Source organism: Acanthopagrus latus, chromosome 6, assembly GCF_904848185.1.
Source record: "Acanthopagrus latus isolate v.2019 chromosome 6, fAcaLat1.1, whole genome shotgun sequence".
Taxonomy (NCBI): domain Eukaryota; kingdom Metazoa; phylum Chordata; class Actinopteri; order Spariformes; family Sparidae; genus Acanthopagrus; species Acanthopagrus latus.
In genome coordinates this window covers 29,539,361-29,556,034 of record NC_051044.1, presented here as the reverse complement: position 1 = coordinate 29,556,034, position 16,674 = coordinate 29,539,361, and the positions used below count along the sequence as shown (strand labels likewise).

The 16,674-nt window shown below is 40.3% G+C and overlaps 1 protein-coding gene across 5 annotated transcripts in view; it reads right to left on the bottom strand.

Moving 5' to 3' along the window:
- Window positions 1-16,674, bottom strand: part of epha8 (eph receptor A8) — a 122,953-nt gene that overhangs the window by 65,560 nt on the left and 40,719 nt on the right. For all 5 annotated transcript variants that reach the window (XM_037102229.1, XM_037102233.1, XM_037102230.1 and 2 more), the window contains exons 3-6: window positions 8,046-8,099; window positions 6,453-6,596; window positions 4,434-4,583; window positions 605-920 (exon numbers count right to left, since the gene is read on the bottom strand). In XM_037102229.1, coding sequence (XP_036958124.1) covers window positions 605-920; window positions 4,434-4,583; window positions 6,453-6,596; window positions 8,046-8,099 — 664 coding nt within the window. The remainder of the gene's footprint in view (window positions 1-604; window positions 921-4,433; window positions 4,584-6,452; window positions 6,597-8,045; window positions 8,100-16,674) is intronic.

Sequence of the window (16,674 nt, the reverse complement as noted above, 5' to 3'; positions counted from 1 at the left end):
GTTTTATATTCTTCTTTAATGTTAGTTTAATATCTCATGTACATTTTCACAGGGACATTTATTATATATTGCACACATCATGTACACACAAGGACAGTTACCGTATATAGAATGTTTGTCTTTATTCTAATGGTATTTATTATATTTTTCTTAAAATTGTTATTTTATTCTTTCCAGTATGTCCCTTATTATTATTATTATTATTATTATTATTATTATTATTATTATTATTATTATTATTATTGTTATTATTATTGTTATTATTATTATTATTATTATTATTATTGTCTCTATTTTTTTAAGACTTACTCTTGTGCTGCTACTTACTTCCCTCTGTACTGTTGTGTTAGGTGAATAAATAAAGGAACAAACATCTCAAAAACTTAGTTAAGGAAAGGTTCACACTTTCAGTTAAAATAAATACCTTCTGCCTCGTAATGTAAGGTTTCTGGAGTACAGTGATTACCCAGCCAACCACCCGAACCAAGCCCCAGCTTTGACTTTCCTCACTCTTTAAACTACTGCATTAGATGCACAGCTTTGGTCTGCAACAGTGTTCACACCAGCCTCAACAAACCGAACCAAGCACCCTAAGGCAACTTACCCACGCAGGAGTCTCTGTGTTCTTCGAATCCGGCCGAGCACACACACCTCCCGATGGGCACCAGCCACTCCCCCTCAGCGCTGCAGTACATCTTGGGCGTGTCCCTCTCCTCCGCGTGATCCACACACTGACCCCTGACCTCCACCAGGGAGGACGAGTCGGCGCCCGTCACAACATCGGTGAACACCGCCAGGTTGCGGTTCACACCCACGCAGCGTTTGTAGTACACCCGCACAGAAGTGAGGGCGATGCAGGCGCCGATGTCCTGGAAGGCCAGGTAGAAGCCTCGTCTGCTCAGGGGGCCCACACCTCGTATCTGCATTGGAGTGGAGGTGATGAGTGTGACATTTAAATGTCAGACACGAACGATCCGTTTTTTGACAACAAGTACAAAAAAATGATGCATCATTTATATGAGTGTGTGTTTGTCTGTGCGTTCATGTCTCCCCTTGTGCGTTGCCGCAAAGTCAGTTGTAGAAACACAGTCATACTGCAAATTCTCATCAATTTAGTTTGTTGCATTTGTTCGGTATATATGTGTATCTCCACTACAGACATTTGCAGGGAGGCGGGTGTAGTGGCACAGCTGCGCCTCTCTATGCCGTTTAAACAATGCAGTGTAATTTGGTGCTTGGAATTGGTACTTGCACTCAGATGAATGATAATGGTGCAAAAACGCAGTGAGACGCTGGCTCAAATATATATTTTTTACAAATGGACTTACAATGTCATATTTCACATATTTATCAAACTTCCCCATTTCAAAAGATCAACTGCAGGCAGCTAAGAGACAGCAGTTTGGAACTTGGAAGGTTCTCTGACTTTTTTTCACTTTAAAAGCTCAAACACTGGCTCCCACAGTGCTTCCGGAACAAAACAGGGTGAACAGTGTGAACACAGGCTTAATTTAATCTCTGGACTAGTGTTTGGTGTTTTTGCTTTGGCAGCAGTCATTAATCAACTGCTTCCCTCCCCACACAGAAACACTGATGTTTTTACATGTTTATGTGTATGTGAACATATCATATCACAGCTGACTGTCTTGTTAACACCCAGGAGCAGATTCGAAACATTTTAAGTTTTCAGAAGTTTATTGCGGAAGAAAAATAAAAACAGCTTTTCTTGCAAAGTTACTGCTGGTTTAGGAACCTGTCTTATTGTTTCTAATCGACTAATCGGTAATGTGTGACTCTGTATTCCACCTGCCTTTTTGTTTCTTGCATTTTGGACTTTTTCTTGGACTTTGAAAAAAAAAAATTATACAATATCTGGGAGTTTTTTCATTCCAGTAACTGATTAATACCATTGCTGTGTTAATATTAAGCAATTACACTCATCATAGGCATTCTGGTGCAATAGATTATAATGGCCACATAACTGAAATTTATGAAATGTGGACTTTAAGCAGCTACATGCAACATACATGATACTGTACCACTGTAGTTGTATTCTGATTGTTCATTTGTAATTTGTAGGGAAAGCTGTAAACCTCAGTTTGTGCTCAGCCTGACAGAAGGCCTGTCCTGTTTTTAGAGCTTTGTAAATGAGATTCTAAAGAGGCCTGAAGAACACTTTCTAACACTTCATAAGAAGGGTTTTGTATCCTAAATGTGACAGAAAAGGATATTCTGATGTACAGAAAGCACAGATCTAGTACGTTTCTGGTTTTAAAGAAGCAATCTGTACAAACAGCACTGCTGCAGCTCAATTAGTGGCTTTGTTTTCAAACTGATTTGATGGATCTGATAGATTTCTCCCCACCAAACTGACTCTCCACGCTCCCAGTACGTAAACACTGTGTGCTAATTAGACTGCTAATTATGAGTTTTACAGATCTTTCTGGGCTATGAGGGTATTTTTGCTGCTATTTCATGTGGATGCCAGGATACAAACATATGTTGTGTCATGTTGTGAATTAACAGATGTCACTGAAGTTTCCTCAGGCACTTTCCTTCTCTGTGCTTGTTCGTACGTTTGTCAGTTACTGGCACATGGTATATGAGGTTTCAGCTATTTTGATGTAATTCACTGTGCCATAATGACACAGTTGTGGTGATACTGGTGAAAGAAATAAATGAATATCACTGCGAATATCCAATCAGACATTATCAGATCATTCTGGGATCATTCGTTCTTATTTTAACTGTGGTGATTGCCATCTATTTGCAGGGGCCTGAGGAAAAAGGCTGAAATGAGAGAAGATTAAAAGAAAAATACATGCAAGTGAATGTCATCCTTTAAGATTTATGAAATAAAAATCATACATTTTGAAATGAATAGAGTTGGTGCTATGCTACATGGTAATATTTTTAAATAGAACTGAATACAGAATAGCTATTCAAAATTAACATCATTGCATTTGAGCATGTACTGTGGGCTTCCATCAGAAAAGCCAAACATTGTTTGATTGATTGATTGATTGATTGATTGATTGATTGATTGATTGATTGATTGATTGATTGATTGATTGATTGACTGACTGACTGAACGATTGATTGGGTTCCGTGCAATACAGAAATAAAAGCTCTAAGTAAAAATGCAACATGATACCAGTAACAAATGTGTGCACACACGTTGCGCTGCATATGTCGAGCCTGGACAAACTGGTAAATCTACAGTACACATCCTTTCACGTCCAGCTTAACAACTGAAAATTACATGACATGTACTCCCTGCGGTGTGGGCGTCTTTTCTGTGTTTGTGTGTGAGTAAAAGGGACTCACTATTTAAAAAAACTACTTAAAGAAATCACATTTGAGCATGAGTTTGGTAATATTCTTTGTTTCCTTACTGTCAAGTATCTCCAAAACCATCAATGAATGTATCCTTATTATATCCTAAAAAGTATTTTGTCTCTCACCACTCGCCAGTGTATCAAATGTGTATTAAAATTCCCCCTAAACTCTGCTATTACCTCATGTTTGATTAATGTTTGCTAAAAACTACACTGCCCAGCTGTTTTAGGAAAAGCATTTTCAAAAATGAAGCCTTTTTAGTTGCTTTTAAAGATTTATGTGTTCAGTGGGAACCAGTGGGCTTAGGGTTTAGGGCTACTGAGCATGCAGGGAAATCAGAAAGCATCAAGAGTTGGACTAACACATTGCGTTTGGTCTTTCCTGGGATAGGCTGTCGCTGAAAAACAAGAAAGAGAAATGCCACCCATATATTTTAAAAACAAGCCCTGTTAGCTTCACAGTTTTACTGAACATCAGCTGTAACAGTACATTCTGTGTGCTATTGTTGTCTTATCAACTTAGTGGTAACATATAGCCGGTGTACCAATTCAAAACTCATTAGGTAAAACAAACTATTCCTATACTTAGACTAATTGTTTCTCGGTCAAACTAATACATCACGCATCGTTTGAATGTTCCCCCTGTGGCACTGCTGTAGGAACAGGAAAAGCCGATGTAAAATCAAAACTACAAACTAATTTGACTTTTTGTGTTTTCCACAGATAAATCAGGATTCATGTGAAGCAAATTTAAAGACTGTGTACAATGAATTAGACCGTGTCTTTCATATTGTCTTTGTAACAATGTAAGGTATCAATAACAGCGTGGTTCCACTCTCCAGTATCAAATTAGAAGCTGTTATCAATATCAAGGTATTTCCCATGATACTGAACAGCCTAACTGATGAGACTGGAAGAGAGGTTCTGTGGTTGGGGAGGTGATCAACTTGTTTTGAATTCCTGTAGAAGCGTACGTGCTCAGAATTGGAATGAAGCTCCAACCCAGAGAGAGATGTTGCTTCAAAGAACCTGGACTGATATTTACCTGTTATATCAGTCAGTATTCGTGCTGTTGTTTAGTGCTGTTGCTCATACCTCAGTGTTGAGCTTAAGCCTGCGGACTCCCAGGTCCACCCCAGTGAAGCTCTCATCAGCAGCGATGGTGTCAATCTTGATGAACTGGTTCTCCCGTATGGCCGAGCCTACTGCTCTGTCAGACTCATAGTAGTACAAGTTGAAGGTTTCCTGCAGAACAAACAAGTATGAGTACTGTATCCAAAAAAAAAGCCCTTGTGTAAATGCAAGCGACAGACAATAAGGACAGACTGCTGGTGTGACACATTCCGACTCTCCAAGAATCACGTTCTATACCCCATATTCAGCCTGTGCAAGTCATCCTTGTATTGTGTACAAGTCATGTGCTTGTATTCGTTTATAGATAGCTGTTAGCTGGCTTGCTGAAAAAAAAACATGATAAACGAAATGGAAATGTTAAAACTAACAAGCTGAGGTGATTTTTCCTCTGATGTTGCACTGTACTGAATATCTTTCCTCAAAAACCAAAATGGATATCAATCAGTTTTTTATGTATCCAACACAGAACAAAGGTGTGATAAATTGCATTTGTTTGTTTTTATATCTTGATATATGACACTGGAAATTATAAGGGTTTGTGGGGTCTATTTTGATTACATCTGCATTTAACAAATAATAAGCAACATACAGTATTTAACTTGGATACCATTGTATTTAGAGACTGTGAATGAGAAAAAACAATAGAGACTGAGCTAACAGAGCTAAAAGTGTCTTATATTTAGCCATGACTGTTTCCTTTATCTGAACGCAAACACATTGTTGTGCAGAGACTAACCTTAAAAGAGTAGCATTCCTCACCTCATAACATGGTTGTAACAGAGACAGATAAATCATTTGCATGTTTCTTTCTCTTACCACTCTCACCTTTATTACCCATAATGCAGCTTGACTGCCTGCTGTTAAGTCAGACATTATTGAGTGTTATGCATGGATGTACTAAGAGAGGTCAGCACTCAACCTAGTTGGCAATTTGTCCCTGTGGCTGAGCATGGCACTACAGTGTCAAAGTCACCTGCTGCCCAAAGCATTATCCTCATAAAACATCATCATAAAAACATCCATAAAAGTTTTCATAGGACACCTAGAAATGCAAACATTTTTGTATCATTAATTTTTGAAAACATAAAGATGTTATATTAGTGGAATTTTTGATGAGTAAGTAAAAGTGGTTTTCACTTCATACCTGTGAGATATCTATGGTCCAGCAGCTGAAACACTAAAGTAAATGTGCAGTGTGCCACACAGCAAGGAAGCAAGGCTGGATGTAATGTACAGTTTTCACTCAAGTGATTGGCCCCTGTTTTGGAGTCTAACTTCTACATGAATGTGTTAATGCTAGTAGCAGCTATGGATTTCTGGTAAACTCACCTCTGTATGACTCCACACTCCTAGATTGTTTTCATTTTCAAACAAGTAGCCTTAAAAACATATTAAATCATCGCTAATTAGAAGTTTAACACTCACTGACTAATCTGCTTCAGCAGTACTGTGTCAAAATTCTCTATATGGCTGTTTTTCAGATATGCAGTAGAACTTCACACGACTTGGAACTGCCAATTTGTGTGTGCAAAATCAGTGAAGATTTCTCTTTAACTTTACACTAACATTGTCTGTCTGTTCTGTCAGAAACTGAGTTTTAGTTCAGCCTTTTTTTTTCTTTTACTTTGTTGTGGAGGTCAGTTTCATATCCATCTACCCGTAAGCAGCCACAGGTTCTCATTTTCTCAGTTTTTGGACTGTGATAATTATTCATATCCGCTACTCTACTGCTTAAGTATTAGCATGCACACCACAGTTCAGTGACACAGGTTATTTGACAACATTACTTTTTCACATGTACGATCATGCGAGAAGTATGTCAAACTCACAAATGGTCACTATAAATTAGGAAACAGTAGAGTTTCTTAATCACATGTTTTTAAAATTTAAGCAGATATCATATCAGATTGTGATTTTTGCATGCCAGTTGTGTAGTAAACACAATATGAGTTACATCATGTGCTTTTTAGAGCTCTCTACCTTGCAAGTGCCCAATACTCCAGGCATGCTGTTACAGTCTCTCAGGGTGAACTTGACCTCAATGTAGATCCTCCTCGCTCCCTCTCGAGGGATCCAGACTGTCCTCAGCCAGTTGTTCTGGCTGGGGCTCATCACGTTACAGACCTGGTTCAGAGAAAGTGTTACATGAGCAACATCAAATGATGACAGCAATATGCAACATCAATAACAACAAAGATTACAGTCTTCGAAGGTGCTGTGTTCTCCTAAAATATGTATTCATTTTTGGGTTGTTCCCCGCCCCCCCTCCACACACACACACAAGGTGCTCCATTTGTTTAGACGAGCAGAGCAGCTGGTTGTAGCTCCTCCCAGCAGCTAATATGTATTCCTATGATGAAGCCTGCTGACATGAAGATGAACTTGGTCTCAGAATGGTCGACTGGTCTTGCAAATTGTGAACTGGTTCTGGTTTGCGTAGTAAAGCAATTTAACGTGTATCTAAGCGTGACCCGGCTTTATTTTGAAAGACTAACTGGAACTGGGACTGGAAATAACAGTTTTAGTATATTATATTTATTTTCTTTTAACCATAATTACTTTAATTTCATGCATAGCCATTAAGTATTCATTACATTTCTTGTTTTTGATCTTTATTTTCATTTTGCCTCCCCTTCTCTATGAACAAAAACTGTTTGTGTATCGTTATATCAGGTTTACATGCATTAGTCAAAAATGACAATTGTCCCATGACTACCCATTAGTACCAAGTACTGAGTACTCATGGGTCAGATCACACCTTCGGCCTTCATTTTCAATATGAACATTTAAGAAGCTGCTTTAAAAATATCTAAATACATGCCAAAAATGTTGCATCATATTTTATGGCTATCGACTACTCTATTAAAATACTAATAATTTCAGCTGTGTGATAGACAAAATACAGTAATTTAACAAGGAAGTTTAAATAAGGAATTTTCAGAGATTTTGTATTTGTGCCTGATCAAAAATTCAGTGACTGGGACTTGTACTCATGCCCTCAATATATCTAAAATGTTTCTTATGGACAACAGTATGCAATATAGTGAATTGGATGGCTAAGAAAAAAAGCAAAAGATCGGTGTGTGCACACCAGTGGTGAAACCCAGGAAGTGAGATGGGATTTCTGGCCAGATGCACTTCCTGCAAACCGCAAACACCAGGCATTTTTAGCATGTGTGCTCCTGTGACTACATGTGTTCATGTGAGCTGAAGAATATCCCGTGGACTGGAAGCAAACCACTATCTCAAAGCCACAAACTGAAGTGCAACCTTGAAAACAAGGAACATAAAGTCATGTGGTCTCTTCTTTTGTACACCAGTAGGAATTGTTGTATAATCTTTATTTTATTATTCAATCAAAGTTATTGTGCCATATAGTCAAACAACCATACTGTGAGAAAATAAGTGGTGATAAATCATCTGTGGTTTGTGGGTTAAACTCAAGCTTAATTTATGTTGAGAAAAAAAAAAAAACAGTTTCCATGGGATCAAAGTGATATATTCTACTGAAGTCCTTATAATAATTAATTCTAATAACACATTCAGCCCCACTGCAGAGAGAACATTACACACCTGGTACGTGTGGATAGGACTGAAGTATTCGTCCATCTCATTAATGGCGTCCCACTGTGCAGAGAGAGAGAGAGAGAGAGAGAGAGAGAGAGAGAGAGAGAGAGAAAGAAAGAAAGAGCGAGAGGGAAAACATTCTTGGGTCAGTCACATGTACACGTTTTTTTTAGATTCATATGCAGCAAGTCCTTTAGTTGCTGTCTATATTTCCCACATGAGCGCCTGTGCCTATGTGTGTCCCTAACCACATCGGCAGATTATTAGCTTTGACTTCAAATGAAACGTGTGACAACTCCTGTCACACAGGCGGCAGTCATGCCATAGTAGCAGGTGTATGATATTCTCTATCTGAATCTCTCAGAAGACGAACAGTATGGTTGGAATTTCCAGATGATTTGCGGTGAATTGTCTACGTACTTGAGAAGGAGCAATGCACACAAAACAGACTTCTGCGTGAGGTTAAAAATCCACCTTCTTATTCACGTTAAAATGGGGTTTGATGCTGGTTTTAAATGTGCGGATAGTCCACGCTGGTGTTCTGGTGAGCAACTGCACATGCAATCATGTGTTTTACACTTCAGCATCTTGGAATTCAATTAACGCAACTCCTAAAGGACGCATTTTCCTTTAATGAGAAGCCCCTCATATGTGATTAGATTTACATTGTTTACTGAACGCCGCCAGCGTCCAGTAATTGAGTTGGGAGGAAGAACATTAACTGAAATGTGTTGCTATTTCTAAATGTGTTAACATGTTAATGTATACCTACTAGTAGCGCCAGGAGGAAACTAAGTCACAGCAAGGAGTGTGTTCAGTGTAAAGAGATGTAAGATGTATCCAATAAACTCCGTCTGCAGAAGGGGAGGGATGATATCAGAAAATATTCAGAATCCACATAGTATAGGACGCAGAGGAAGATTACAATCGGCATTCTCATTTGCTTGAACGCATCAGTGTGTATGTACACAGACACATTGCTGCCTGTAGGACGAGATGATTGAAAGTAATCTTCCTTCCATGTGCAGATCTCAGCGCCACTCAACACACCAGTCAGCCTATATTTCCTCAAGTGTTCAAACAGGAGAAGCGTAAACAAGGTATTTACATATGCATGCATTTGCATTTCATTTAGCAAAGATACATTCTAAACTGTGTAGTGAGTTGTCACTTCAACTGTCAGGTCCCAGATAAACACTCAAATCCGTCAGTCAGACAGTCTTTAGTTAGATTTAGGTCCTAATCAGTAAAATAATGAATTGGGTATATCCATCCATACCAACCGTCTTAATGACGATGCCTGTAAAGGTCAATGTTCATAGTATTTTTAGAGACCCTTTTTTGTGTCTTTTTCACCTGTGTTTGCTCAGAGACGAGTGTTTGACATTGTTAAGTAAAGCTAGCTGAGTAGCTGTCGATGTCATTCATTCCAACACCTTGGCCCAGACTGAAACATCTCAACATCTGTCGGACGGACTGCCATGAACCCTGGAAGCTGACCTGATAAAGCATGGACCTTACTACCATTCCAGTTTGATTCCAACCTGGGCCCTTTGCTGCATGTCACCCCATCACTCTCTGCCACCAAATCTGTCTCTCTCCAGCTCTCTACCAGCTATCAGTAAAAAGCCATAAAAATTGGTTGAGAAATGTATGGTCCCCCTCAGAACAATCTACTTATTTACCTTTTTTGTAATCTAGTGCCATCATCAGTTCATTTCTTTTAATTGTGGAATGTTTGTGTCCAAATACCTGCAAAATACCTGCAAAATACAGATGCCATCATGGATACTTGTCAAAATGGACAACAATGGCAATAAGACAACCAGTTTTACCAGGTCTAATTTCCCTTTAAAGGAAAAGTTCACCCCATGCCAATAGAAAGTCTGGTCAAGTGTTGTAGTCCACAAAACATTTCTAGAGAAAGATTCACTGCAAAAATAGGGTTAAACTATTCCTCTAAATAACTGAAATGGTTGAAGACTTGTGCTAAAATGCAAAAGAAAAATGCAAAAATCGAAAAACAGAGATATCCAATGAGGTTAAGGTTTAGAGTAATGCTCCAACGCTGTTTAGCTGTGAAGCTCCACAAATCTTTTGTGGACTATGAAACTTCACTCAACCTTTCATTGGCAGGGGGATAGACTGAATATGAACTTACCCTTGAAGCACATGGTGCAGTCCAACATGCTAAAAGTTGCATGCTTTACTCATCAACAGCTTACTGCCGCACCAAGACACTTTAAATCTTCCTCTTATGGTTCTTGTTGTCAGTACAAATCCAGTTGCAAAGATACATAGTACATACAAAAGTAACCCACCACAGCTCAGTCATGGAGGAAATAAGTATGTTTTGTCAACTGGTTTATTCATGGTAACACAGAGACTCAATTGGAGGGTGTCAAAAGTTCATGCAAACAGCTTAACCCAAACTGCAGGGGCTCAAAGGGATTTTGAGAGCAGCTTTCTTCTTTCTCTACTCCCGTTGGAACAGCATATGTTCCTGTCACGTGGATCAAGTGGAGGCCATTCACTAATAATAATAACAAACGATAGGATGGCAGTTAACAAACGAAACAAAGATTTATTCGCTTTTAGTGGAGTGACATCATTTGTGATGATTTCATGGTTGGAATTTTCATGCAGGTCCACTGGTGCAAGACAGTGAACACAGATAGGGCTGCACAATGACCAGCAGCAGGAGACTGGCTGAACTGGTTGAGTGTAACTGTGTAAACAGGGCTGACCATTCCTGGGGGCCCTGCTGAACCTCTTTTTTTTTTTTTTTTTTTTCATTACTTGCCAATGTTCAAGTCTGAGCGGGATGCTGGACTCCGCAAAAAACAGAAACTCATTCAAAATCCCAGGGGAATCACAGTTTAAGCACCCCGTAATTTGTCTTGAAATAGAGCCTGTGAGCATGCAACATTTGAAATTGTGCAGGGATTTCATTGGACGGCTCAAAAGTGGGCATGGTTTATCAGAATGACTTGGAGCTGCAGAGGAATGCAGGCCCTCACCCACACTACCCTCATTCATGTCAGCCAAAAAAAAATTGTTTTTCGTTTTGTATTGTTGTGTGGTTGTTTTAAATCTGATTGATTTGACTTAGATTAAATTTACCGTAGTGGTCGAGACCACAATGAGTGTGTGAAAAATGCGTAGCATGTAGTGTCCTTTCCAGCTTTGGAGGAGCTTTCTTAAACACACCATATCATTTCTTAACAAAAACAAATAAGGAATGAAAAGACGTTTGCATGTGTGTGGTTTGGAGCACAAAGCCACGGCCTGTGTGGAAATGAGTCATGTCCAGATTCATACCCTCCAGAGGAATGAGCACCCATGTCAAATCAGATGCCTCTCTGATCCGAGTCGTTTACCGGATAACAGGAGAGCTCAGGCATTTTAGCTTTTGGGATCAAAAAAGTGGATTTATCTTCACATCAGTTTATCAGCGTGACTGCTGCAGTGATCTGTGGAGCTGACCTTCAGTGAAGTGAACACAACGATAATTGACCACCGTTGCTTTTGTTCAAGTTACTATTAGTCTTGTCAGGAGCCTTTCTTCCTTGCTCCCTGACTCCCGTCTTGAAGTAGGGACAGGCAACCAAATGAAACACAGCATTACCTGAAATAATAACAGGTTTCTCTGGGTTTTGAACATTGTGGTAAACTTTGGGGACATTGCAAGTCAGGGGTTTAAAACTGCCTCTCCCCTCCCCGTCCATCCGGCCTGCGAACTGTGGTCAAAAATGTCATGTGAAAAATATTGCAATAATATAAGACTGTGTTTTAGCCATTTTCTTGTCAGTCAGCTCTCCTAACTCCCTCCACACTAAAAGTTAACTGTAAATCCTGTTATTCTGTGCTGCGACTCTGCTGCTGGCCCTGCTGCTACATGGAATAAACACCTCAGTTTGTAATTGTGGCGTTCAACATTTGACTATTGATTTGTTTTGAGAACAGTGGTGGGCAGGTCAGTAATGTAATTGGTGTAAGCCCAACCACCATGCAACACCGGGAACACCGACTACCACGGCTAGCCTACTGCAAGGTTTGAAAAGGTTATTTATTAGGAAAAAGATCAGCACATGTGTTAATATAGGAGCAATGTATCTAATGTACTTGTGCAAGGTTTAGCCAGTGCAAGGATTCAATATGATAAGAAGCAAGAGTAAGGGCTGTCAAAAAATAATCATGCAAAATTGTGGTTATTATGTTAATAATGAAAATAAAAAATACATTTTCAGAAATACTGCTCTTTATTGTAGTACTTGAACACTGAAGTGGCCCTCGTATGAGATGACAATACCAGCAGTGGCCCCCAAGCTAATTAGAGTTTGAGACCCCTGCAGTAAGAACACAACTCAACAAATCTACAGTCATTTTAACACATACAATGAATGAATGAACAAATGAATTAATATAGAATTCAGGGTCTAATGAAAGATACTACTAACTTGCATTATGGTAAATGTAGGATCCAGTGTTTTTCGCACTTTTCAGTCATTTGATTTTGGCCTATTTTTATTCTAATATAACTCACACAATTCCCACAGTTTATACAAGTGCATAACTCTCTTTTTGACAGTAAAGAAAAAAAGAATAGTCCTCATTTCCTGGGTTAAAAAACAACATTAGTGAAAAAGTAATACCTGGATGTTAACAGAACCTGTGACTCGCTCAGCACCAAACTATATGAGTTCTTCCTCTGCAAGTCACCTAATCTCCCTGCTTCGGAGGAGATGAGTGAGGATTATGGGTAAAGGTATGCTGGCTGCAAAATTGGTATTCAACAGATCCAAAACTAGTGAATCATTGTTACAACACATTTCAACTTTATATAGCAACATGCTGCATTGATTATGTTGTCCGAGTGTGAGCATCGCCAATTTGTATGCACGTATGAATGAAATCAGATTCATGTGTTTAACCCCAGCGTTACCCACGATCCTCTCGGACTGCAGATCCTCGTGCGAGTGGCAGAGTAATTGAAAGGGAAAGTGTAAACCCCGGGAAGCTCCGGGCCGCGCCCAGCTGAACTCAGCCCTGGATAAGATGGCGGGGCTTTGCATGGAAGCCCTCCAACTCTGCTCCTCAGTGCCCGACTCCCCCTTTGGGGTAGGGGAGCAAGGGGGGAGCTCCCCCATCAAACACACACACACACACACCCACACACACACACACACACTCTCGGTGCCACCAGCCAAAAACCACTGGGATAATTAAGATGTAGGAAGACTCACCCGTCTCACCCTTCCCTCCCTTCCTCATCCTCTCATCTTTATCAGCTAAATTGAAACCGTCCTTGAACTTGTGAAGACCTCAGCTAATTAGTGTGGTGTATAACCTCTCTATCTCCCTCATTATTCTCGCCTTGCCATCGCTGCACTCTTAACCTCTCCCCCTTTTTTTTTTCTTTTTTTTTTTTTCTTTTCCTGGGAAATCACAGATTTTTCCTTCTTGTAATTTTCTCCAGGAGGGAAAAATCTCAGCAGCTGAAGGCAGATTGTCATGAGGTTGGGAGCTGCAGGACACGGCAAGGTAGCGAAGGGGTTGAGATCGAAGAGATTGCTTGTTGTTTAGTCATGTAAATAATGGAAATCTTTTTTCTGCCCGTCCTCAGCAGACAGCTAGGGAGGAGAAGAAGAAGAGGAGAAGTCAGGGAGATTCAGAGGGGCATGTTTATCTTCTGAGAGCGCGATAAGAGAGTTCTCTATCTTGGCGACAACAGAAACGCAGCGCTTCGCAGAGCGGCCCACTGACAATGCATTTGTGGGCGTGCGAGGATATTCGTGTGTGTCAGACAAGGAGAGGGAGTAAAGTTCAGCAGCGAGAGAGAGAGAACGAGGGGGAAGGAGAAATTAATTGGCTGTAAATTGCACATCTGTTTCCTGCCTGTCAACTCATCAGGAGGAATCAAACCTGGCAGAGAGCAAAACCGATTCCTCACACATATGCCAACGTGAACACGCAGTGCAAACGTGCCGGATATGCAAATACACTGCAGGTGACAAAGGCGTGTGGAAACAAAATGTCTATCAACTCTATACAGAGTAAAGGTCTAAAATAATTTCCGTTCAGGCAGAACTTGTTTCGGGTGGGGGGTTACGGTACTGCCGCTCTTATTCCTGCAGCTTTTGTTTCAGAATATAATATGTAAGATTTCTGCCTTAAAATGTCTTAAATTGACTCGACCATTTTGTTGAGTTGTGCAATTACATTATCCCAAGTGTCTCCTACAATGTTCTATTCAAGTTAACGGTGCGCTTCATTCGGTCGCCTGTCAGTGGTAGGAGACAGTCAGAGAGCGAGGACGGAAGTCAGTGAACAAGGCTGAACATCACTTGAATATAAACTTTAAAAACATCACCTCGCCTGTGTTCATTTCTGCCTGAGTCACGTAGATAGATTTTCATCAGCAATCGTGGCTGTTCAACAATAAAGGCAGCAACTCCCATGTTCCCACGCTAATTACATCTTTTGTTTTGTTTTGAATGAGGGACCCCTTTTGGGAGAAATTAAATACTTTGCATTTAAGGACACTGAATTTAAACACATGACACAGCTGCACTCCAACAATTCTCACTTCATCCCCCCAGTATATCCAGCTGTCTGGTCTTTATTTGGGCTCCTTTTTCTTTAGTTTCTTTATGTACAGTCTTTCAGTGGCTCAGTTATTACAGCACCTGTTAGTAGCAGTAATAGTAAGTACATCATTGATTTTCGGCGCCATGTGATGATTTAGCAAACCCAACGCGTCAGTATTACTATCTTACTTACAGGACCTTTAATCTCTGTAAATACAAGGTACCAGCAACATTCAGAGTTTGTTCAGTTTTATTCAACCTTATTTTCCAGTTTCCACATGATTTTCCAAAACACAGAAGTGTGAAGCGATGGGTTGAAACCTGCAACTACTTGCAATGTTCTGGTCTGCAACATTATGAAAACTGCCAGTTTACACTTACATGACATCTCTATTGCACTGATTCTCTGTATATCCGTTCTGTCTGCTGCCGTTCCTGGCTTATTATCCTGGACGGATATAACCTGTAGCATCTGAATGGACATAGTGATAGTGAGTGACTTGCTACAAGTTGCACTTCTAACACTGACGAAACAGGCAAAATAAAAAGGGTGTGCGTTGCGAGTGTGTGGCTGTGTGGTCGAGCTACTGTGAGAGAGAGAGCAGGTAGTGACGTGAATGCGAGCAGAGCAGCAGAAAAGCAGTTGTCAGTTTAGATGTAAATTACAATTTGATGGCTTTCGACAAGGCAGTTCCTCGGAAAAATCGATGAAATGATTTTCTCCCTCCTCCGTCTAAAACTGACATTTCGACCAGCTGACAGTTTGTACTTGACTTGACCAACTGACTTGACCACAAGACGCTGATTGGCAAGCGACTAATAATCTGACAAGCCAGTCTTAAAGGGATATTCCGGTTTAAGTTTAATCCATGTTCTGACACACCCTGACACAGACTAAGACCCCCCATGAGATAAAGTTTGCAGACTGCTAGCTGAGGTAGTTTTAGCATCTTCAGAAACAACTGCACAACAACAATACGCTGCAGTAAATGGGTCCAAGTATAAATCGCCATCAAAAAGCCACACATAATGCTCAGAACAGCATCAAACTTCAGCAACATTAGAAACAGGGTCCCAGCACATATTTCAAGGCATCAAACATTTGATTTCGTTGCCAGATTTGTCAGAAAAGATAAACAAAACAAATGACATGTACAAATAAGAATGAGGCGTATATTGTCCCGCCATCACCAAAAGCTTTTATAAGTCTGTCAAGGGCAAGGCCTGTTGAGCTCTTATTCCACCTTTCAGATCTGTCTGAAATGAAGGACCGAGGGATCATTGTTGTTTCACCTCTGAACCTGCAGCAGATGAAATAGCAGGGGTGAATCAACATGTGTGCAAAACAATGAGCCAGCGAGCCAGCTGGATGGAACGCGGGTCTGCAGTTTCGATGACGTGTTATGTGTGCAACCCACAACTGGGAGAGATAAAAAACAAAAATTCACTTCAAATTGGGGAGACAACAAAGTCTGGGAGACCAACTGCCATATAAAAAAGTTAGGTATCGCCATGTTATGCCATTGCGTAGAGAGCACTGCCCAATGTGTGTGTAAAACGACACACTAGACCTCAATGCTGTTTTATTACACATCGATTTTTTTTTGATTTTTTATTTTGCTTGCAGAATGCCAGCATACAACCTACAATCATACACTGCCAGCAGGCGGTATTGCGCAAAAAAGGGGCTTAAATTTACAGAGTGAGGGAGATGTCAATCAAACAGTGACTGACACAGTCTTGAAGAGAAGAAGCTAATCAGGCACAATAAACGCAGCTGTGTAGGTGTACACTCTGTGTGGGGCCGTCTCTCGTCTCCATTACATACTGTACTGTAAGTCACTGTTGTTGAATAGTACACAGTGGTTGTAAAAACAGGAGACAGACAGGAGTGAGTGATATAAGCGCAGTGTTCCAGGGAATCCATCGGAGCCTGTGATGTTGTGACTCATCCCGCACCTCAGTCCACCGATTCCCCCAGAATGCCTCGAGTGAACAGATATGACACCGATATCATCGCTTCATTACATAAGACACAACCAAAG